The 25,539-nt window shown below is 41.4% G+C and overlaps 1 protein-coding gene across 14 annotated transcripts in view; it reads left to right on the top strand.

Moving 5' to 3' along the window:
- The window catches only part of TIAM1 (TIAM Rac1 associated GEF 1), a 400,429-nt gene that overhangs the window by 172,528 nt on the left and 202,362 nt on the right, over positions 1-25,539 (top strand). For 3 of the 14 annotated variants that reach the window (XM_082459731.1, XM_082459736.1, XM_082459723.1), the window contains exon 1: positions 22,624-25,387. The exons of 4 other annotated variants lie outside the window; for them this stretch is intronic. In XM_082459731.1, the coding sequence (XP_082315857.1) occupies positions 25,234-25,387 (154 nt within the window). In that variant the 5' untranslated portion in view covers positions 22,624-25,233. Of the gene's footprint in view, positions 1-22,623; positions 25,388-25,539 lie in introns of those variants that run through there. 7 more of the 14 variants (XM_082459725.1, XM_082459734.1, XM_082459724.1 and 4 more) reach the window with 4 other exon arrangements.

Genomic DNA, 25,539 nt, shown 5'->3' with positions numbered 1-25,539 from the left:
TCACAGCTTTGGAGAGAAACTGAAGACACTGTAGTGGACATTTCTGACAGTCTACTCGGCATTCATCCCCATCTTCTTACCAGCGCCTGGTGTATGATTTGTGCCCATTGAGCACTAGCTGTGTAATTTGGGAAGAATTGATTCTCCCCAGTGTTGGTATTCTTCGCAGTGCCGAGCACTGATCAGATTGAGCCTGAAGCTCACGCAGAATTTTCTGTAATTGCTACAGAATTAACATGAAGAGGCTTTCCTGAAGAAGCGCATGGCTGTTGGTTTCAGGTGCTCTACAGCTATCGAGGAGGGCGAAGAGCTTTCAGAGTGTCCACTGTCAGCAGGTGGTGTCTGGTGACCTTGGCTAGGATTAAGCATGAATGAGAAGAGAAAAAGCATCTGGGGAGCTTTTGCTTCTGTGACTGTAGTTTTCAGGGGGCAAGGGGTGGGCAATAACCAGAGGGGATTGTAGGACCAAAGGAGGGGTTTTTACTTTAGAAGGTAGGGGAGTAGTAAGTATATTTCTGTAGTGAACATCTAAAGCTGATCATTTCCGTGCATTAGCCCAAGTTATCTGTGCCCGTTAGACTTCACCTCCAATGTAACGTCTCTCCAAATGAGCCGACGTTCTCATCTCTATTTCTCCCTTTCAAAAAAAGAAAAAGAAAAAATCCTGACACCATCTTGCTTCTCTTTCTCTGTTCCCTCCTTATTCTATTCTGCTCCCTATTGTATCCTCAGTGTTTTGCACGGTGCATGTCACACATTAGATGCTCAAGAAATATTTATTATATGAATAAAGTAAAGGTTGGTTCTATCTTTATGTCGTCTTGGTTTGTGGTGTCTCTAGCTACCTAGTTTCTCAAGCCCTTCTCCTCCCCTTCTCTTTCCTTCTTCCCTCCATCCCTTCTCTTCATCTCTGTGGCTACTGTCCCAGTTTAGACTTTTGCCCTCTCTTGCCAGACTGATTTCCATGGCTGTTCTCCCACAGCTCTCAGTGGTTCTCAAGTTCTGGCCAAGCAGAGGATGGCCATAGATGCTCCCTTAAATCCCCAAAGCCTCCATATTTCATATAGGGATTCAGTTAAAACCTTTTTTTCCTCTTACAGCGGTGGTGAGCAAAGGATGAGTTACAACCTGTGCATTTATCAGACTAATGTAATAGAACCATTGACAGTTGGTCCTGAAGGATTTCCTCAAGTCCAGGTGCTGAGATGCTAAGAATCCCCAGCCAGTGATTGCTTTGGTGCCTTTAGACCTTGGATGGCATAACCAGGTGATGTTTTCCTACATTTTCAATGGGAAAAAAAGAGTTGTTATCTTCAGGTATGCTGGAGGTTATGAGAAAGTGAACAAAGTATGCCAGCACACGAGGTATTAGTAGAGGATGATGAGGGCTACCCATTGGACAGCCGGGAGGATTATTTGTCCACCACAGTCATAGCTCATGTACGTTAACGCCCCAGGTTGTTTTGATTTTTTTTCTTTTGATGTCTGCAGTCGAATTAATCAAATTTCAAGAATAGTCTATTGTTAACTGGGAAGCTCACTTTGGGAAGAACCCAAGGTCACAGAGGGCTGGATCTGAAAATATGACAGTCACCCTATGACCCTGGAAACTGCCTTTGGCTCAGCTTGGTGAAGCTGGGCCCAAGGAGTGAATGAATCTGAGAGCCTGTTACAGAAAACCTAGGATCTGAATCTTCACAGAACCTGAGGAGTTAGAAGGACCTACCTTATTTGTTTTGCTGCCTGATGAGAAGGCAACTAACTATACAAGTGAGGAATGTCGGTCAGGTGCTAGGAGATCTTGTGAACAGTTATTCCATGTAGGTTGGTTAAACAGGCATGCCAGAACCCAAGTGGTTCAACCTTTGCTTCTATTCAAGATTCAAAGTCTATTTTTCTTTTCCTAGGGAAACATTGCACTTGTGTCATTGTCACATTGGAAAAATATTTTATTTCTTACTTTTCAAATTTTTATTGAAATATAGTTGATTTACAATGTTGTGTTAATTTCTGCTGTACAACAAAGTGATTCAGTTATACATATGTACACATTCTTTTTCCTATTCTTTTCCATTGTGGTTTATCACAGGATATTGAATACAGTTCCCTGTGCGATACAGTAGGACTTTGTTGTTTATCCATTCTGTATCACACTGGAAAAATATTTTGAAGGGACTAAAAACATGCAGGAACAAATTGTCATCCAGTAACTCTGGAGTGTGTCTCACATTACATTTTCATCCCCTGTCCTTTCCCTCTGACGACCCTTTGGAAGATGGTTGGGTGAATGACTCAACCTCCGTTGGCTGGACCCTCAGCTGCAAAATGAGGGGGAAGGTAAGGAGCTAAATGAGCTTTCATCTCCTTTCTGCCATTGCATTCTGGGGGCCTGGGGGGCAAGACAGCAGCCAGTCCTGTGTCCTGAATGATAAGGCAAGTTGGCAGAGCTGGCCAGGACTCCCAAGCCAAATCAACCAAAGAACTCCGGAGTTTTCTTTTGTCCCGTCTTGACTGTCCATATGTTTCCAATCACTGCTTTGTGTAATATAAACTAAAACTCTCCAAGTACTTGTCTTGAAGTTATTGTCAGGGACTTTTGGTTACTGGTCAGGAAACAAAGCTCTGGTGGTTTGGGCTGTGAGACTCTGGCCCTCGTGTTGGCGCTGTGTTAGTGCTCTGAAGAGCCCTGTACCTGGGGGCCAAACTCAAATGATCACCGACCAGGGAGGCTGTGTCAGTCAGTGAGTGCCAGGGAGACAGGGGGGCGGCAGGCAGGCTATACCCCAGGGCTTGTTGCTGTGGTCCAGTGTTGCCAGATCTTTCTGTTTTTTAAGAGAAGTTGGAAATCCTGAAGTCTTCTTCTCATTTTTAAATGTTGGATCAAAAAGGAAAAAACATTTTTTAAAAACAGTCCCACAGTCCAAACAAAATATGTCTGTAGGCCACACACACCCTCAGGCCACCCAGAGCCATTTTCTGGGCGTTCAGACCACAGTATTTCTTGTACATACAATTCTTTATTGACAATTTCGAACATTCTCAAGAGAATAATATATTGAACCCCATACAAACTCTTCTGTTGCCCAGCTTCAAGGATTGGCAATTTATGGCCAATCTGCTTTCATCTAAAATCCCCACACACAAACACACACACACATACACACAAACACACACACATATACACACACACACCCATCCTGGATTATTTTGATGCAAATCCCAGACACTGTATCATCTCATCTGTAAATATATCAGTATATGTTGCAAAAAAGATATATAAACCATACTGACCGTAACTGGTTAATAATATCAAATATCTAGTCAGTTTTCAGATTTATTCCCCTGTCTGATAATTTTTTAATGGCTTTTTGAATCATGATCCAAATTATACCCATATATTGCCACTGATGGATACATGTCTTAAGTGTCATATAATCAATAAGCTCCCTGCTATCCTCTTTCTTTTTTTTTTTCCTTTACTTTATTAAAATGACTTAAATCTTTGACCTATCAAGTTTCCTATTTTCTGGATTTTGCTGATTGAATCCCTGTGGCTTTGTTCAAAATTTGCTTGTGAATTCAGTATCTTCAGTTTGATAGTATAGAGGAGTCGAGATACTTGTATTTTAGCAGTTTTGCCTTATTTTTCTCCTGCTACTGGAGAGTTTAGACTACAAGTTCATGCTTTACAGGGTTTTTCTCCTGGTAATAGGATACTATCCAATGTCTGCCTAATGTCCTTTTTTCTTTACAAGTAAGAGTGTAGTGGGGATGATCAGATCTAAGATCTTATCAGCCTACAGCTGGCTTTCATGGATCTATTTGAAGCCTGTATGCTTTCCTGAAATGCTCCGTGCTGCCTCATGATGTGAAAACTTGGTTCCTATTTTTACTTTTTCAAACTCCTGGCAGCAAATAGGAAGCCTACAGAATCACTTTGGATTAGAATATTTTGGATTTGAAATCAAGGCACACTGTGACACTCTAATTAAAAATGGTATGTGTATGGCTCAGCTCAAGTGAATAATTTGTTGAACTACAAACAGTAATAAATTGCAGAAACGATTCACTTGGATTTTTAGGAAAGGTTATTTGGAAAGCTTAAAACCAATTATTTTGAAATATTAAAGGCCTTTTAAAAGTGGAGCCGAAGATACAAAGTAAGGAGTTATTAATATCAGTCTTAAATGTTTTCCCTTAAAATCTTTCATGAAGTTAAAATAATTGGTGGATTTCTTTTGTCAACTTACCAGCAGGTTGGTTCAGATTCCTTGAACATAATGCATATAACTAAGTTTGAATTCAGAGGAAGCATTTCAAAATTAATTCTTTTAATATGAATCTTTGCATGAAGTGTCTAGTATTACTGAGATAAGCTTTCTGTGGCCTTATTTATAGGTGGCCTATTTTGGGGGTTCAGCACATTGAATCCTTGGAACTTCGTGTCCGATTTTGTTCTTTAGGCCTTCATTTGTGGTCCATGAAGCAGTTCAGAGAAGACAAATGACCGATAAAGTTGTACTGATAATATGATTCGAAGTAAGATGTCATTTAAAGTAAAATATTATCATATAGTGGCTCATGAGGACGCAGAATATACTAACACACAAGGACAGGTGTGTAAATAATGTGAACAGTGAGCTGACCTACAGCAGCAATCATGATGAATGATTTCGTTACTAAACCGTGAAGAAACGGAATGTTGCCACCTTGGTTGAGAAACAAGAGGATGTCTCTTCGTTGTCTATTCCTAGCTCCAGGAAGGATGCACGAGGTCTGTCAGATTTTCTAGCTACCCTTAATTGCGTTGTGCCTTTAGTAAGAAGAAACCATTCTTGCCAAATTCACTGGGCGGGTAAGCTTGGGTTGAATACCAAGGTATTCAGGTTTCGTTGCTATGGAAATTTCTCCACAAAGAAAAAGAATACAAAACCATTTAAAATGGGTAGCTAGTGAATTAAAAAAAAATGTATTATGTTATTCTGATCTGTCTGCCTGGTACATCTAGTTCCATTCTGTTGACTAGGAAACTAAGTCTTAGTGCAACTTGATTTTAAATCTAGCAGTTGCTGACAGACCTAGAAATAGAAAAGTGATCTCACACTCTTTAAGTTCTTTGTGCCCTCTTTGCTGTTCCTGGTATTTATAACCCCCAATACTGTCGAGTCTCTTTATAAGGGGCAGGGTGGGTGGGGGGTGGATACTGAACCAGCTTGAGTTATACAGTTGGGGGTCTCTTTCCCTCCACCCATCTCTCCTTTTCTCCCTCCTTCTCTTTTCTTCTTTCTTGCTTACCTGTCTACCTGCCTTCCTGCCTTGCATTACAGTTCTGGCTCTGGAGCCAGACTTTAGGATCTATTCAAATCTGAATAGTCCTGAGTCATTTCCACACAGATTCTCCTGAGGTTCTTTGTATTCTTTTTGTACACAGGTTTGATCCCTAGCACACTTCTTCTAAAAATTTCCAATGAAGTATTTAATTTTTAAAAATTTTTAAATTTTTTATTGAAGTATAGTTGATTTACAATATTGTGCCAATCTCTGCTGTACAGCAAAGTGATTCAGTTATATACATATACACATTCTTTTTTTATATTCTTTTCCATTAGAGTTTATCACAGGATATTGAATATAGTTCCCTGTGCTATACAGTAGGACCTTGTTGTTTATCCATTGTAAATGTAATAGTTTGCATCTGCCAACACCAATCCAATGAAGTATTTAAAATAGTCTCTAAGCATCATCTTTTTAATAGCTTCCGTCTTCCGGGGAAATATACCGATACTGTAGAGGAAGCCTGTGCATAGGGTCCAGCTTCAAAGTGCTCATGGTGAAGATGACATTGAACTTTCTCCTGAGGGATGGTCTGGATCGACGGATGAGAGAGGAAGGGAAGGTGCTGCAGTGGGTCCGTTGCACATTGATCCCCAAACTCAGGAGTCAAGGGCAACATGTTTTTCATCCTCTGCTAATGGAGGGGCATATTTCCATTCATTTGGGACCTGCATATGTTAAGTAACATCTATGGGGCCATGGCAAGAATAAGGTAACTGGCTTCCTGTCTTATTTAGTGTGACAAACCAGAGTTGCTTTGGACAAAGGGCAAAATCCAGCTTCAGGATGTGTGCAGTTTACTTTCTATGTCCTTTGTCAAGCATCCCAAGGGAATAATATTTATGGCTGTGATATCAGACAGTGGGAGGCCTGGTAGCTGGGGTGGCTATTCCTGGATTGCCCCTCACATCACACTTGGACAGCGGGATCCTGTGGTGCCGAGGAGTATGATTCGATTCAGGGGATATGTATCAAGCACCTGGTGTGTTCCAGGTACTGTGAGACATGCTTGAGATAAATGATTATGTGAGACATAGACCTTGCCCATAAGGTACTTACAGCCAGTGCGTGAAACAGACACGTAATCGCATCCATGGAGAACCGTGTGTGATAAAGGCAGAAGGAGAAGTATATCAGAGGACAGAGTACAGACATGCCCACTGTGTGGGATCTACTGGAGAGATCTTCTCTCCTGGTCACTGCCCTGAGTGTTTGGAGATTGGATCCCAAATCCTCAAACTACAGTCTGAAGACAAAATTCTGCTTGTTTCCTGTTTTTATAAGCCCCTTACATTTTACTTCTTTTTTTTTAAAACATCTTTATTGAAGTATAATTGCTTTACAATGGTGTGTTAGTTTCTGCTTTATAACAAAGTGAATCAGTTATACATATACATATGTTCCCATATCTCTTCCCTCTTGCATCTCCCTCCCTCCCACCCTCCCCATCCCACCCCTCTAGGTGGTCACAAAGCACCGAGCTGATCTCCCTGTGCTATGGTTGGGGGAAACAAATCAAAGGAAGAAGAATAAATCGTAACATGAAAATTATATGAAATTCAAATTTCAGTGTCCAAAATGAAAGAAAGCTCTATTGGAACAAAGCTGTACTGTTTCCGTATTGTCTATGGTTGCGTTTACATTACAGTGGCCGAATTAAGTAGTCACCGTAGAGACTGTATTGCCCACGTGGCTGCCATAACAGAGTACTGCCCGTGGGGTGGCTTAAACAATATAAATTTATTTTCTCACAATTCTGGAGGTTAGAAGTGTGAGGTCAAGGTGTTGGCAGGGTTCTTTCTGAGGCCTCTCTGCTTGGCTTGCAGGTGGCTGTTTTCTTCCTGTGTCTTCACATGGTTTTCCCTTTGTAACTGCTTGTGTCCTAATCTCCTCTTCTTATAATGACACCAATCCTATTGGATTAGGGCCCACCCATATGAACTAATTTTAACTTACTTACTTCTTTAAAGACCCTATCTGCAAATACAGTCATATTCTGTCATATTCTGAGGTACTAGGGGTTAGAACATAGGAATTTTGGGAGACCCAATTAAGCCCATAATACGCATAAAGCCTAAAGCCTAAAACATTTTCTATCTGCTCTTTTTTATTATTTATTTATTTATTTTTTGGCCGTGCCACGCAGCTTGTGGGATCTTAGTTCCCCGACCAGGGATCAAACCTGCACCCTCGGCAGTGAAAGCTAGGAGTCCTAACCGCTGGACTGCCAGGGAATTCCCTACTATCTGTTCTTCACAGAAAAAAATCTGCCCACTCTGGCCTATGCCATTGCACAATTTTGATGTGGTCTGCTTGTCTTCCTTATTCTCCCCTCCATCAGCACACACCCATTTAGTTGTAACTGTCACCATTCTCTTCTTAGTTTATCCATCCATCCATCCATCCATGATCCATCCAGCCATGGTTTTTGGCCACCATGGCATCAGCTGCTCCAAGATTTGTTTACAGTGACTACAGAACTCTTACCAACCGTTCCTGTAGGTTGAGCTGTGTTTTACTCTCCATCCATGGCTGATGTTCTAGCATTTTCCCAGTTCCACTATTCCACTCTCAAACAGATTCCTCTGCTCCCCAGTACTCGACTCCAGTTGCTGGTTGCAAGGCCCACAGAGTGGATATTCAGCAGAAAACTCTGAAGTGCTTCTCATTTGATCATAATTTTAGGTTGAGAAATGGAGTCCTGTTCATTAAGCTCTGAGAGAGCTCTCTACAAGCAGTTTCATTTTTACATGGCTCTTTGCTTAACAAATTTACTCCACCTGGGATACTTTTAAATTTTTTGTGGCCCATAGAAATGTAAAACAATGCAGTACTGGGGCCTCTAATCGACTCTAGGAACTGGGCGTTCTGTGAGGCTCACCATGGAATTACTTAAGAAAGCAATTGGCTGGTGCAACGAGGAATGCATTTTTACCTTCTTATAAAATGCTGAAATTATGTGCTTTATTATCAAGATGATGGAGAGATGTATGAAGTCAATGCAAATGACTCCTGCGGCCCTGAATGTTCTCCCCTGTTGTCAAGGAGCGATTTTGCTCTGTGCTTTTCCTCACAGTGTTTCTTCCTTGAAATTGAAGACCACTGATCTCTTTTTAAGCAAAATGCTTCAGAAAATATACAGGAAGAGGCTTTTTTTTTTCTTTCTGTCGTTCCATTACATGTGGTTGCAGAGGCACTTCCTTTGGTTGCCCCAAGCATGGAGTTTCCTCAAAACTAGAGACGTTTCTTTTGGAAGAGCTTACGATCATAATCCGGATATTGCAGAAGCATCTTTAGCCACTGCTCCATTTTCACTTCCTAATTTGGGGCTGATCACCATTCTCACAAAAGAGAGAAAAATCTGAGATATTCGCCATGTGGTCATTCAACATTTGGAAAAGAAAAAACAAAGATTAAATAAAGAAGTAAATACAAAATTAGGGAGAAAATGCACACACAGGGTACAGTTTTAAAAGAAATAAAAAGAGAAAGCTTAGATTCCGCTTATAAGCGAACTTATTTACAAAACAGGAACAGATGCACAGACTTAGAGAATGAGCTGATGGTTACCAGGGGGAAGGGTTGGGGGGAGGGACAGTTAGGGAGTTTGAGATTGATAGGTACACACTGCTACATTTAGAATGGATAACCAACAAGGACCTACTGTACAGCACAGGGAACTCTGCTCAATTATATAACAACCTAAATGGGAAAAGAATTTGGAAAAGAATAGATACATGTATATGTATAACTGAATCACTTTGCTGTACACCTGAAACTAACACAACATTGTTAGTCAACTGTACTCCAATATAAAATAAAAAGTTAAAAAAGAAAAAAGAGAAAGCTTAGGTACTCACAAAATATTTTTTCATAAACATGTTGTATAGAGGTGTGCTGGGGATCGCAGGGGCAGATCTTTGCTTCTTAACTCCAGTAAAATAGCAACATCAACAATAAAACCACAAAAAAAAAGAAAAAGAAAAATGAAATCCCAACGCTATTAGTTAGACCTTTGTGTTGCAAGGTTTAGAAACCCAAGTTGGTTTAACGTCAAAATGGGAACATATTGGACCCTGTAAGGAGCAGGATAAAGCTGGACTTAGGGAACAGTTGGATCTAGGGAAGTCAGCACATCAGGCCTCTCTTTCTGTCTTTCATCCCTGTTTTTCCCTGAGTCAGATTAGATTTTTCTCAGTTTGGTTTGAATGCAGCAGAGACATGGCTGCCAGCAGCTCTAGGCTGACTTCCTCAGTTTAAAAAATTATTCCCAAGGAAGTTCTCTGATTGGCTAATATATATAGTTAACCCACCTTTGGACCAATCACTGTGTCCAGGGGCTTGAGGCTTAATGATTATCCCAGCCTGGATCATGTGCTCATCTTTGTGTCTGGGGATGGTGGAAGGAGAAAGTGTGGAGATGTGAAGTGTGCAGAGAAAAATAGTAACAAATAAAGGAGGAAAGGAATGGTTCCCATCACCACACCTAGGCAAAACAGACATCAGAGAACTTGATGTTCCTGTTTCTAGGCTGGATACTAATCAGAAATTAAAGAAATTAACTGCCTCACTGTGCAGGTAGGAAAGATCGAGTGCTCATTGCCCCAAGAGGTGATAGATAGACTTTTCTTTAAAAATAAAAATATAGCATATTCATGGTCAATGGATCCATGATTCATCATGAGGACAAAGGCAAACACTGTTGGGTGGATGGCTTGAATCTTTGGGCTCAGTGTGGGGATGACCACCGCACCTTTCTCACTTCCCTTCTGGTGCCCCTGGGTTGTAAGCCTCGGGTCCATAGCTCATGCTGTCCAGGGACTCCAGAGAAGAAGTGGGGAAGAGGGTGAGGGTGCTAAGTCCACTCTTACATGCGAGAGGTATATTCTTATGCTGGCCATATACATAAACATGTATGTATATATGTGTGTGTGGGGGTATATACGTACATAAATATATATGCCATATCTATCTATCAATCATCTAATCAATTATTTTTATGACAGTATTCCTTAAAGAAGACTCACCAGAGTCTATAACCATATGACCTCCTATTAGTTTAATGGTTGGAGGAGAATGTCTTGATGCACTGAGTATCCCCTTTAGAACAAGTATGTCATCTTATGTGTCATTAACTATCTTACTCATTAAACTTTTCAGAGATTTTTATGGAGCACTGCTATTTATACAGGATTTTATATCTATAGCCTAAAAGTAAGAGGCTTTCTTATTTGGGGAGAGGGTTACTATTTGGTGAGAAATATATTTCTCCAAGATAGTTAGTTTTCATGTGGATTTTATTAACTCTTTTTAAATTGTGAAATCTGCCACACATCTAGAATAGTACACTTGAATGTACAGCCTAATGGGGGTGTGGTCATCACCAGCTCAAGAAATGGAACCTTGTCAGCCCTCCAGAAGACCTCCCCTCCATCCTCAATCACAATCTCCTCCCACCTCCTAAAGTTAACAACTGGGCTAGACTTTTATGGAATCATGTTTTTGCTTTTCTTCACAGTCTTATTACTCAAGTATGTCTCTCTGAGCACTGTAGTTTAGTTTTGCTTGTTTTTGAACCTTCTATGAGTGGAGTCATTCTTCATTTACTATTTTAGGTCTCGCTTCATTTCCTCACTTTTTAAAAATGAGATTCATTTCTGTTATGTGTAGGTCTGATTGTCTATTTTCATTAGTACACAGTTTCACTGTATGAATAGACTGTAACTGATGTAGCCATTCTAGTGCTAGTGAAATTTGGGTTAGTTCTAGCGTTTGGCTACTGTGAATAACTCTGCAAAGAACTTTTGGGGACATCTTTCCCAGTGCACACATGCATGCATTTCTTGGGGTTTATCACTAAGAGTGCAATTGCTGATTCTTCATCTTTAATAGAGAAAAGGTGGTTGACCCAGTTCCATGCTCCTCAAGAGTGTAAAGGAGTTCCTAGTGTTTCAGGTCCTCAGGGACACCTGGCATTATCACTCACTTTAATTCTAGCTGTTCTAGTAATCAGTGGATTTCCTGGGTTTAATTTACATTTTCCTGATAATCAATAAGGCTAATCTCCTGCTCATAGGTTTATTGGCCATTTGGACTATCCTCTTTTATGGCCTGCCTGTTCAAATCACTTGTCATTTTTCTGTTTGGTAGTTGGTCTTTTTCATATTGATATATTGTGTGTGTGTGTGTGTTTTAACATATTCTGGATAATATCCTTTTGTTGACTGTATGAATTGCAAAGATTGTCTCCCAGTGTGGCTTGTCTTTCATTCTCTTATTTATTTTTAAATTAAATAAATACGTTTTTATCCTGAATGTAATCAGAATTGTTAGTTATTTGCCTTTTATATCTGACCTATTTAAATAAAACCTCTTTTTGACCCAAGAGTACCCATAGGTACCTGAGATTACAAATCTTACATAAATGGTATTTTTATCCTTCCCAGATAATACTGGGATATTAGAGTAATTTAACTCTCTTTGCCCCCAGCTGGTTTATAGGATACTGTTATGGCATGTCATTTTTCTTTTATATTATTATTTTAAATGTCCTAAGACATTACGATTTTATTACTGTCTTAAATGGCCTTTATTTCTGCAATGTGGAATTCTCAGTTGGCAGTTCTTCTCTTTGAACACTTAGAAGGACCCGTTCATCATCCTTTGGCTTCTGTTGTTCTGTGGAGAAGTCAGCTGGCCACCCAGTGGATGGTTTGCAGGCATCAGTCTTCTTCTTACTGCTTGTACCATTTTTCTCTCTATCTTTGGCTTTTCCGGTTCTGTGACATGTCAAGGTGTAAATATCTTTTTATTTCTTCTGTTTGGGGTTTGTAGGACTTCTTGGATCTTTGCCTTTATGAATCTTGAATTTGTGTTTTTTGGGAAATTTCCAGCCTGTATCTCTTTTGCCCTTTTCTCTTTTTTCCGGCATATTGCACCTTTTTGCTGTATTCTCTGTGTCTCTTAACTTCTCTTCCTCTATTTTTCATATTTTTGTCCCTCCCTTCTACCAACTAGTGTTGTAAAAAAGAAATACTATTTATTCACTCAACAAATGGTCTTTTCGGTCCTACTGTGTGCCAGGCACTGTCCTGGGTAGTTGAAATACTTCAGTGAACAAAAGAGACAAAGATCTCTGTCTTTGGGAATTACCATTAAGTAGTAAACAGTAGTTTGTTCATTGTGTTAGCTATCATTAATACTTCTTCATTTTAATTAATTAAACTTAAATGATATAATGTGTTAAGGAAGGCAGATCTGCTTTGGGGAGAAGGGCAGTCTGTGGTGGGGAAGTGTACCCAGTTAGGGTACAATAATAAGAAGGTACCACTTGAATGAAGACTTAAAGAATGTAAAGGAATTAGCTAACTGCATATCTGGAATGTTCCAGAAAGATGGATCATGTCTGGAAAGTTTAAGGAACATCAAGGAGGCTAAAGGAGCGTGAGCAAAGGGAGAAGGAGCAGAAGACAAGGTCAGAGAGGTAATGAAGAGGCCCAGGCAAGAGGTGACAGGCTTTGTAGGCCCCTCCTAGGAGTTTGGGTTTTACCCCTGGGTTGAGCAGGTGAGGGATGTGGCCTCATTTTCACATTAAAAGGGTCCCTCTGGCTCCTGGGATGAGAATGGACTGTAGATGGGCATGTGTAGAAACAAGGGGACTTGTAGGAGGCTGTGCTGTGGTCCAGCAGGGAGAGGATGCAGCTCAGACTATAGTGGCAGCAGTGGAGGTGTTGAGAAGTGATTTAGATTTAGAGGCAAAAAAAAAATCATATTTTCATACCTATGAAAATGCTCCAGTAGAGTGAGGGAATTTGATGGTGTAGAGGAGAGAGAGGGAAATTGCTAGAGCATTGTCCTTGAGTGGAGGGAGGGGGATGCAGAGGGTCTAGTCACAGGTGGAGGGATTGGTTTGAGGTAGGATGTGGATGGTTATCTAAGATCCCAGGCATCAGGGTAGAGTGGGTGCAGATAGATGCTTGTTGGTAAATATAGATAGACAGTCTAGGAAGTGGTGGTGGTCCTATGTGATTGCTTCAATTTTGTCGGAGAAGTAGGATGAAAAATCATCAGCTGAGAAGCAAGATGGGGAGAAATGATTGGGCGTCTGGGAAGAGAAGAGTAGATGGGAACTTCATGAGTGGGTGTGAATGGACTGGGAACTTTGGTTTTTTTAAATTTTTAAATTTTTATTGGAGTATAGTTGATTTACAATGTTGTGTTAGTTTCTGCTGTACAGCAAAGTGAATCAGCTATACATATACATATATCCACTCTTTTTTTAGATTCTTTTCCTGTATAGGCCATTACAGAGTATTGAGTAGCGTTCCCTGTACTATGCAGTAGGTCCTTGTTGGTTATCTATTTTATATATAGTAGTGTGTATATGTCAATCCCAATCTCCTAATTTATCCCTCCTCCCACCTTTCCCCTTTGGTAACCATACATTTGTTTTCTATGTCTGTGAGTCTATTTCTGCTTTGTATATAAGTTCATTTGTACCATTTTTTTTTTAGATTCCACACGTAAATGATATCATAGGATATTTGTCTTTCTCTACCTGACTGCACTCAGTATGACTGTCTCTAGGTCCATCCATGTTGCTGCAAATGGTATTATTTCATTCTTCTTTATGGTTGAGTAATATTCCATTGTTTATATGTACCACATCTTCTTTATCCACTCCTCTGTCAATGGACATTTAGGTTACTTCCATGTCCTGGCTATTGTAAATAGTGCTGCAGTGAACATTGGGGTGCATTCATGAGTGGGTGTGAATGGACTGGGAAATTTGGTGGGAGATCACTGATTTCATTTAAAGGCACTTGATATTAGTGGTCATGGGTTTAAAGTAAGACAAGTGGGTTGTTTTTTGGAGTTTTTTTCCCCCTCAGCCAGAGTCAACTGTCTGGGTGCAGGTGCAAACCAGGCACTTTGTTGGATTTGACCACGTTGGCATATTTGCCAAACAGATGTGACCAAGTAATAGAGGGGCAAGGAAGTAAGAAAGAGAATTTAATGATGGGCCATGGAGGACTGTGAGGGCCAGCAAAAGGTGGAGGGATATGTGGGTTAGGGTCTGAGAGGGAGTGGTCCAGGAGGATGGGAGGCAGTGAATTGAGGGTGGGATCCTTGAGGTTGACTATATGGAGGCGTTATTGGTATCTTTCCCCCTTTTTGTTAACAACCCTATGTATTTTGGAGATTCAGCATGCAGTGTCTTGAAAATTCTTAGTGAGGGTTACAAGTTGCAAAGCCCAGCTATTTGTGTATTGGTGGAATAGATGTATACTTCTCCCCTTGTTCACTATTTCCCTTCTTGCTATGTGGGATTCTAAAGGCAAGCGGCAGAGAACTTTGCTGTGTGGTTTAAGGAGAGATCTCAGGCCTGGGTGGTCTTGATCATGCTTGGTTGTCCTCACAAGGGTGTATTCAGTTTCAGTCCACAGATATTTGTTGAGGGTCCACCATGTACCAAGCCCTCTTCTAGGTACTTGAGATAGAGTTGAGAGCAAAATAGATAAAAGTCCCTGCTCTTGTGGAACTTACATTCTAGGGGGTGGGGAGAGAAACAATAAATAAGAAAAATGGGAAAATAAGAAAATATTTAGTGTGTGTATAAAGGAGGAGAAAATAAAGCAGGGAAGTGGGAAAGGAGATGTGTCGGGGGAGAGAGGTGTGGGAAGGCAGTTGGGGGAGTGGCTGGGAGGACCTCACAGAGAAGGTACCTTGAACAAAGAGCTCAGATCTGTGGTCCATGTATATTTAGAACAAATGCTGGGCCCCATGGGAGCAAATAGCAGGAGCTGGCACCATGGCCTTATGAAAACAAAATCCCATGCTGATGCCAAAGGCCAAGAATACTGTTTTTGGTTATTGAAGTCCACTGAGTCAGTAGGCTTCATGTCTGTGCTAGTAGTGTCTCTGAGACTGGAAATGGGCAGTTCATTAACAGCTATATTTGATATTTTAGGGGGGGGGTAGGGGGTCTTCCTTCAGGAGGCTGCTGACCTCACACCCAGCCGACCTGACTAATTTTTGCCAATGGAAAGTTATGTGTGCACGGGATTACAGCTGTTCTTTAATGGGCTGAGTTCATCTGTGACCAGAAAAACCAACAAAGGCTGTCAGGATACAGGGCTTTGGGAGGAGTGAGGAGTCTGAGTCATAAGCCCAAGCCTGAGCAAGTTGTGTGAATGCGTTGAAGCCGAGCCAGCCCTCTGCAAGGATTCTCAAGCTTGGCGGGTTGGCACCCCTGTGACCCGATGCTGAGAAATTCCTTTTCTCAGAAGCCACGAAGCTGGGAGTGGAAGACCGAGCTGTGGTGTTTCAGGTGACCTAGCGAAGCAGCAGTCAGCCTGCTTGCGTGAGCCTCGTCTATACCGACCAGTAGGCACGCGTAACTCTTGGTACCTACGTCAAGAGCAGTGTGTCATCCTGTGAATCACCTGCTGTGCTTTACCGGGAAGTCTGGGAGAGTGCGAGCTGGTTGAGCTCAAGCAAGATTCTGCTCATGATGTATTTCTTTTGGCTGTGAACCAACATTGCGCATAGGTTAGTACAAAATACCCACCCGATGGTTCATTATCTCAACCCGGACCTTGAACTTGCCTCTTGCAGGAGATCTTGCTTATGCGAAAGGCCCCGTTGAATGTATTTAGAAATTTTCTACATGTGTATTATGCATATTCTTTGACTATTGCCCAGTTTAACTTGCTCATCTTAGATACTTTGTTCGGTCATCTTTCTCAGACAGGGTGATGATTACCTTCTAGGAGCTTCATGACAAACCCTGAAATATGTTCCTTTCCTGCTACATTTGGCCTTGGGAGGGAGATGAGGTACCCCGTGAGTAAGTGCAGGCTTCAGGAATCAGACTCAGCTCTGTGACTCTGTGAGCCCAGAGTCTGAACACTAAAGGTGATAAGAATAATACAAACAAATGCAATGCATGTGAGGCTGCCCAGGTCAGTGATGACAAGGCTACAGGCCAGCTGTAGCAATGAGATCTGGGAGAGCTGGGGTTCCAGCCTAAGCGAGACCAAGTTAGAATTTCAGACCTGCCTCCTACTTGTTGAGTAGCTTCGGGCAGGGCAGCTCACTTAACCTCTGTGTCTCAGTCTCTTTATCTGTAAAATGGGTCCAGTCATAGTACTTTGTTGAGTTGGCATGAGGACCAGGTACAAAAATAGATGAGCAGACCCCAGCCCTATGGTTTTCACAAAGTACTCAGGAAATGTCAGTGACAGCCTTGCATAGCCTCACGAGCGAAATACTATTATAACCCATTTTACAGATGAGGGACTGAGGCTTTACAAAAATTTAGGTGATAGGCTTGTGACCAGAAAAGGAATTCCTGGCCAGTCTAGGTCTGTTAAATGGGATAAATGTGTAAAATGTGGTGTGTTAAAATGTGTGCCATTTAGTACTTTCAGTTGGTAATTTGAATTTGATTTATTTCCTCCTCTTTCGGTTCTGGACTTAGATCCTGCCCTCTCTGTCTTCGTGTTCTGCTTTGACATTTGGGATTGGGATGGGTTGCTGGAAGTGGATCCATGGCGAGAGACATTCCGTACAGGTGTGACACCTGGCACCTGGGAAAGCTCTTGATGTGCAAAGGTGTGCCTCGTTTTGTCTTCATGCTTATAAGAGATTTAATTTTATAGATTAGACAATCCCATTTTATCACTTACAATCCGAGAAAAATTTGCTCCTTTAGGTGTAGGATTAAGATCTTGGTGATGTGACAAGGAGAAAGGCACCTTTTAAAGCTTGGTTAATGTGCTTAAAGTTTCGATTACTTTTGTTTTTAACAGCAGTATTTTGAAAAGCTACCTGTACCTGAGCCAGTAGGTTGAAAATGATATGTCTTTTTTGAATCATTAAAAAAATTGTGGTAAAAAATATATAGCATAAAATTTGCCATTTTAACCATTTTTATGTGTATAATTCAGTGACAGTAATTATATTCACAATGTCGTACAGCAATCACCACTCTCTACGTCCCAAACTTTTTCATCACCCCAAGAAACACTGTAACCATTAAGCAATAACTCTCCATTTCCCCTGCCCCTCAGCATCTGGTAACCTCTAATCTCCTCTTTCTCTCCGTGAATTTGCCTATTCTAGATATTTCATATAAGTGGGATCATGCACTAGTTGTCCTTTTGTGTCTGACCTTGTCACTTAGCATAATATTTTCAAGGTTCGTCTCTATTGTAGCATGAATCAAAACTCCATCCTTTTAATGGCTGAGTAATATTCCACTATGTGGATCCGACCACATTCTGTTTATCCATTCACCTGCTGATGGACACCTGGTTTGTTTTCACTTTTTACCTATTGTGAATAATTCTGCAGTGAACATTCATGTACAAGTGAGAAATGATGCTGTTTTGCAGCATCTGTAGAGATATGTTTTAATTTCTCGGGACTCTAGGAGTAGGACTTCCCTAATTAGGGGAGTCCTTGTCTTTGACCATGGCGCCCCCATGACCCCTTGGGCGTATATGGATGTGTCCCATGTCTCTACCAGGCTTCCCCCACAGTCTTGCCAAGCTTACCACAGGCATTTGGAAGGATGCTGTCTGCTGGTGAATCAGCCTGCCTTCAGCCATCCTAGCTTGACTGTATCCTTCCATCCCAGGTCTCTGATCCTCTTGTTTGCTTGCTTGGGATTAAGCCAAGAAATTTCTCATGCATCCAGTTATTATGGTTTGCTATTAGTTTCAGATGGGATCAATGTATATCATTTTTAATTTATATATGCCTTTTGTACTGTTGGGACAGAATTATATATGCATATACTGTCTTTAATGTTTATTTTATGGAATTTTTTTAAAAAGGAGGTAATAATTGAGTTGGTGGAATGTACAGCAGGTTTGTTTCAGTAGATCTGGCTTCTAGGCTGAATCTGCCATCATTTTATTCTGTGAACCTGACGGGGGTCACTTAACCCTCTGACCTCAGATGAATGAGTGATTTGTAAGATCCCCTCCCCCCTTTCTGCTCTTATGTATATGGGTCTGTGACCCTCCATGTGTCTATTGCCTTACCTCAGGCCATTTAATATTTTGAGATATAGGCTTGTTGTATTTCCTGATTGAAAATAACCTTTGCAGTTGGATCTTTGTTTGGGGAAAATGGCACCATGTGCTCCTAGAGACCGTAAAATCTCACGCCTGTGTGCTTGGAAGGGAAAGCAAGACAAGTGGATTCCCATTAGCATGTTCCCAACATTAGAAGTCCCCTAATTTTAATTGATTATGTCCCTGTCACTAGCAGAGAACTCTGTCAGGTGTCAGGTGTTAGAAATGCATCTGTGGGTGCGGTCCTTTTCACTTCACCATTGTACCCAAGTGCTTGGTGTGTCCTTCCCACCCAGCTTCACCTGGATATGTTCTGGTCCAGAAAACGTGAAATGACAATTACTGATGTATTTTAATATAAAATAAAAGTAAAAAGTATTCTCACTCATGGAAAACAAAACCAAATACTATTTTATTAGCTGTCCCTGGTGAGCGCCAAGGGCTGATGTGGCTCACTGTTAGTGACACTCTTGAGGGGACTTGATGCTTCTCCACAATAGGGACTCGATAGGGAGGGCTCAAGAGGTCTCTCTGTGGCTCTGGGGTCTTGGAAGGGCCCCCGCTCTCTTATCTGACATGTAACTAGTGTCTCAACTATACTTTATCCATTACCAAAATATTGTAGTAATATCAACATAAAAACATCAAAAACATTCTAAACACTCTCATAGCTTGAGATACAGGCTTTGCTTATTTCCTGATTGAAAACTGACTTTGCCTGTGTAGTGCCCTTTACTGTTTAGGGAAAATATTAGGCATGTGCCCGTACAAAGCCTGTTAACCTATGCAGCCCATTGTCAAAAGGCATCGATTTCAACTTCCCATTTTACTGAAGGGGAAGCTGGATGGCTTGCTTTAAGTTTCTCACCTGGACCAGATGAGGCCTCCCCAATGGGAATGCTCCCTGACCCGGCTTCTCCAGGAGGCTCTACAGTGTACTGAATGGTAAGGTTAACCTGGCTACACGTTCTTTGGAAAGAAGGCAGGTCTGAAAATTAGAACTTCTTATCTTTGTCCATTTGTTATTCAGCGTGATCCGACTCTTAGTGCCAATGGTAATTATTAGTGTTTATTGTGGCCAAGCAGAGAGGTGCCTGAAAGATCCCACACCAGTGAGAACCCAGATGCTCTCACCCCCAGCAACCACATGTACCTCTCGTGCAAGGCACACAGGGCCCTTGGAACCAACAGCTTCACTGTGTGTGTGGGTAGGACAGCATCTGGCCCCAAATGGGCGATTGCTAGTAGGGGCTAAGAGTTCACGGACTTTTTCCTCTGTCTTCTTTGTTACCTTTATCCTCTGGTTGCACTTCCTCCCCTCTCCCCTTCACCCTTCCAGTTACAAGCGTGGGTTCAGTTATAGGTATGTGGGCCACCATTGAGTCCTGAAACTGTTGACCTTGGCATGTGAGATAAAAGTTGTTCTGTAAAGAAATGTAATTTGGGGCAGCGAAAGCCAATGGGAATTTTAAAATCATGGAAACATAATAATTGGAAGATAGAGCTAGGAAGCCAGAGAAAATTAATTTGAACACCATCATTTAAATTGTTGAGGAAAGTGAAGCCTCCAGATTTTAGGGAACTTGCCACACACTCAAGTCACTGCAGTGTATTCTGGAGGTGGCCTCTAAAAGCAAACTATTAGAGTTTGCTTGGCCTCTTTTTGGCAGACGTTGTATTTCTCAGGAATATTTCTGCTTATTGGTTAGGCATTCGGTTTTCAGACAGAGAAAACTATGTTAAGAGTCTCTAAGTTTGGTGGGTGCAGAGTTTAAAGTTGTAAAACGTTCTTGTATCAAATCAGATTTAATGAGGGCTTTGCATATCAAGACATTGCCTGAAAGGACGAACCTTGGTTTTCTCTCAGAGAGAAGGAAGAACTCATCCAGGGCTGAATCAAGGGTTTTCAAACATGTCAGTTTCCTGAGCAGATCCTCAGATCACCAAGCCCGGGAGTGGGTGGGATGGATCCATATTTAGACTTTCAATCAGTTTCAAATATAAAAAATTGATTTTGGCAATCAGTTGTTAGCCAGCTGCAAAATGTATTCATGAATAAGCTTCTCAATTTCCATAGTGACATCATAGGATTAACGGGATCTGTGTTTGGATCTGTAATTATGCTGGGGAATCATCTTTTTATTTGGATTCAGCTCATTTGACTGTGTTAATTAACACCCCTTCTGGGCGTCACCTAACTTGAGGAGGAGGACGCACTTTCTCCCCAGCTTTGTTGCTGATACAAGGTGACACAGGTGATGGCAGGTTGGTGTGAGCACTGGTTACCTTGTTCCTGGGAACCCTCCTTCCTAGCTCCATATGCAAGCTGGGGAAGGTGGTGGGAAGCTCCATTGCAGGCACTGGTAACAACTTTGCAGACCTTGTCAGTTCAGCTGATTATAATGCTTTTGGGTTAAGCTGCCTTGATTCCTGAGCAAGTTGGTTTTGAAGACCCTTGAACAGATAATCCAGAAGCTTCTTGTTTAAGGAAGGCATTTGTGTTGTTGAGAGCACAATTTAAAAGGAATTTTAAAAGCCAACTATTGTAGATCTAATGCAATAGCTGTATGCAGTGAGATCTACAATGCAATTGTAGATCTAAGCAAGTTAAAGACTGAGTAAAAGTCTTTGGGGAAGATAAACTCTCTGGAATTTTTTTGTTTCTTAGTGTCAATTCAACTGACAAAGGGAAGGAGAGAAGTTTAACCCTTTGTGGCTTTCTTCCCCACATACCAAATGTTGTTTCCCAACAGGTATTAATTGAGTGAGTAAGTAATTATAATTAATTATGTCTGTTGAGCTAGCCCTTGTGTAATATCCATTTACAGTATAAATACCATATAAGGGCGTCGTGGCTTGTAGTTTTTTTCAAAATTACTTTTTTAAACATTTTAATTTATATTTTTCAAAAGGAAGGAGACAAACTTTATATCTGCAAATAATTCTAAGCCTTTCAATAGTGAAATACTAAGCTGATTGAATCAGATTGTGGAAATTTGAGAGTCTACAGAAATAGGAAGAATAATGCTGGATGACTTTTAATATAAGTGAAAATAAACATTTTGGAAATATATTCCAAATTTTTGGACTAGTGACATGGTGGTGTTGGTCTAGCACCATCACTTAGTAAAGGCTTTTGAAAACATTTACAGTGGACATTAGCGTATGAAAAACTTCTTACCCAACATGAAACTAAAAATAATAAAAATAAAATAGAGCATTATAAATTATGGAGCAAGTTTAATTTTGCTCATTCCTAGGAAAAAAGGAAAACATTTTAGTTTTAAATTAAACATGCTGTGTTCGGTGCCTATCTTATCTACTTAAATGTTGAATTATGCTATTATGGTGCCATTTAAATTTGGAAAACAGTATATATTTTGAAGACCTGAAATCAGACCTATAAAATGAGGAGGCTAGCTTTTAATCTTTTTTTTTTTTTTTCCCATATGGTAGTGCGTGATTATTTTTGTAACTTGTTTCACTTAACATCGTCCCCAGGTTTATCCTGATGGTGGGTAATTGTTAAAAACAGAAGTCAGTTGTGCGCCCTCTACTGGTTGCATTTCTCTGGAACAGAAATACTGTACGTTCATGCCTAAGTTCATTTCTTTTGGTCCGGCTCATAACTGCGGTCGCTTTTTCTTTTCCTAAATTCATATGACTTTTTAAAAGCAAAATGAGTGGCATCAGAAACCTCAGGTTAAGAAGCTGGTAACTTAAGGAGGGCTCAAGTGTCTTCCTTAACGCCAATTTGTCAAGTGGTGTTTGGAGGGGAACCACAGCTTGGCACTCTTCCTTCTGTTATAGGAGTAAGTGCTTTGGTGCACAGAGATGTCCCACTGTGAGGCTGGTGGCCGCTGCTTGGGGACCTCTTGGGTTCTGATCTTGACGGGCTTTAACCTGTGTCAGGTCTTTGGCAATCTGTCAGCCACTGAATGAAACCAGCAGGTTTTATATGCGCTCACAGGTCACTCAGACTCTTGAACTCAGGGTGCCCTGCGGATTCCCCCAGAAGCAAGTATAGGGGACTCTTTATTTCCTGGCCTGAGAGGTGAGCAATAAAGTGGGGTACTCCTTCAGTTTAATCCCACATGCATTTATTGAGAACCTACCATCTGTTAGGTTTCAAGGGGGATTCAAGATGAAAAAACCCACTGCCCCTGCCTGGCCACCCCCCCCCACCCCCCACAGCAACAGCAAAATGCTTTCTTATTCAAGAAAGAAAAAAAAAATATGGCATTCCAGTTAAAAGAAATACTTCTTAGGTAATGATGAGACCAGAAAAACCTGTAGAAAAGATGTCTCCACTTTGTAAGTCCTTCACCCTGACCGGTAAACTTTGTGATGCTTGCATTCTTTTTCCTGTAAGTGATTTGTAACTTGCTTTTCGATAAGCTGTAATGAGATTAAATGTCCTGCCTGTTCTCAATGGAGTGTCTCCTGCTAATGACTGTCAATAGAGAAATGACTGGTGTGTCCGGGATAAGCCTGACCCTGTGTATCTTTCACATCTCTTTCACTTTGCACACCATGCCTCCTTCCCCAACCATGCAGTGTTTCTAAAGCTGATACTCTGGCTTTCCATCCTCTTCCTCCCAACCCCTTCTTGATTATCATCATCCAAATTCAACACAAGTCGTTGGCTTAGTGAGCTGCATGGACCTGAGGCTGTGCCCCAAGCCAGTAAACTGCTTTACTGATTCTGACCCCAGTGCCCAGTTTCTTCTGAGCCTACATAGATGGTCCTCAGCCATCAAATGTTGCACAGTGGAAATGAAGGAGAAATGCTATGCTGTATTTTCATAAGTCCCAGGAGAGTCTCTTTATAATGTTGATGGTCATAGATGGAGTAAGTCAATTAATCGACAGTTGATAGTGAAACCTCTGTGTGAGAGTTTCTCACTAGCAGCTTTGGCATCTTAGGCTACGTAACTCTTTGCTGTAGGAGGCTTTCCTGTGCTTTTTAAGACGGATAGCAACATCCCTGACTTTCACCGATTAGATGCTAATAGCACCCCCAAGTCGTGACAACCAAGAATGTCTCCAGATATTGCTACGTATTCCCTGGGGGCACAGTCACCTCCTGTTAAGGACCACTGCTCTATCCAAACACTCTCTTCTTTTTTTCATTCTGCTCCTTCAGAAGTCTTCATGAGCATTCTTTTGTTTGTTTGCTTCATTCATTTATCAAATAGTTATTAAATTTCTACTTATGCTAGCCTCTCTGCAAGGTACTGGGAATATAAAGATGAACTAGGCATCTACTTCTTATTCAATTTTGAACAGATCATGGTTTTTACCATTTTGATTTTTATCATGATTATCTTGAAGGTTCCCTTTTCTGAGTATTGCTCCCAGCCTGTAATAACTCTGGCAGGCCCTTGAGCAATTAGGACTTCTTTAATGATGAATGCTGTGTTTCTATTTCTGTAGGCTGTTTGTTTGAAAAAAGCCCCTTGCAATGCGGGTCAGTATCCTTGGCTTTTGACACAGCTATTAACCTTGTAAAGTGATAGTGCTGTATTAATCTATCAATTTCATCCATGAATGCTTCAACTCTTTCAGATACGGCCTCTTGCTTGTCATTCCAGATATCCTATTTTCTTATACTGTGATTTCTTTCATTCTCTTTAACCAGCCACCTGAGGCTTCATTTAATGTGTAGTCCTTTTAAGTTTTACTTAATTTAACTTCTGTTTGGGAAATAAAGAGCAAGCCCAGCCGAAGGATACTCATTGGCTTGCTTTCGGGTGCACTTTGTTAGCATGTGTCCTTTAGAATTTTTAGAAACTGATATAAAAATTGCTCATGGGAAATCAAATTTATAGCAGTTATATTTCAAAGAGGAGGAAAAGGGGGATGCATTTCAGGGAGGTGTTTACAGATGGCTTCAACAAGATTGGTAATTTTAATTTTTTATGTTGCATGGTTCATTATATTATTTTCAAATATATTTTTGTATATCTGAAATATTTTGTAATAAGCTTTAAAGGAAAGATAGCCAGCTGAAAGGTGTTTTTTAAAAATAAATTTATTTATTATTTTATTTATTGTTTCTGGCTGCATTGGGTCATCGTTGCTGCATGCGGGCTTTCTCTAGTTGCGGCGAGCGGGGGCTACTCTTTGCGGTGCGCAGGCTTCGCATTGTGGTGGCTTCTCTTGTTGTGGAGCACGGGCTCTAGGCATGTGAGCTTCAGTAGTTGTGGCACGTGGGCTCAGTAGTTGTGGCTCGTCGGCTCTAGAGCGCAGGCTCAGTAGTTGCGGCGCACGGGCTTAGTTGCTCCGCAGCGTGTGGGATCTTCCCCGACCAGGGCTCGAACCTGTGTGCCCTGCACCGGCAGGTGGATTCTCAACCACTGCGCCACCAGGGAAGCCCTGAAAGGTGTTTTTTGGTTTTTGTTTTTGTTTGTTTGTTTTCTTTTTCCCCTGTCCTCCACTGTTTTAAACTAGATGTTCAGGAATTAGGTCTCCACTTGCTGAAGCGCCCACATTCCTGCCGGGGAAGAGGGGGTGCTGAGCAGTTATTGAAGATTTATAGCCTCTTAAATCCGGTAAGGGGCACTGCTTTCTTGCCATGTGCTATCGAAAAATAATTTGACAAGAACTTAGGCTTTCTGCAGGGCGACCAGGTTCATCTGTAAAATGATTAAAACCTGTTAGGAATTAATTTCCCCGAAGGATGGGAGGAGCTGAGCGCAGGGGAGTTTGCTGCGTTGCCAGCTCCAAAGGGGAGAATTAAACTGGAGGAGGCGGAGAGGAGAGAGGTGACGGTGGGCGGGGAGGAGCCACAAACCCTCTCCAACACACCCAAATGACCAGATTCATCATAGCACGAAACTTCACAAGTTACGCCCACTCCCACTGCCAGAAGCCGGGGGAAGGCTGCTGCTTCCTCATTTCTGTTGCTGGAAGTTTGAGAGATGGGAAGCAAGACGGGAGCAGCGTGTGCGCCTTGCTGAGCAGTGGTGAGCTTGAATTTAAAAACCCTTTCTTTTCACCGGCAAATTTCTTTGTGTTGGGTGGTGTGGGCCAGCCTCGGAGGGTGGCTCTGGGCTAGGAGAGGCGGGATGAGAGCCCCGGGTTCTGCAGCTGCCGCGCGGGGACCTGTGCGCCCCGT

Source organism: Balaenoptera physalus (genome assembly GCF_965194825.1).
Source record: "Balaenoptera physalus genome assembly, chromosome: 4".
In the NCBI taxonomy this organism is placed as follows: domain Eukaryota; kingdom Metazoa; phylum Chordata; class Mammalia; order Artiodactyla; family Balaenopteridae; genus Balaenoptera; species Balaenoptera physalus.
The sequence above is the reverse complement of the archived record's forward strand: the minus strand, read 5'-3'. Positions and strand labels throughout refer to the sequence as shown.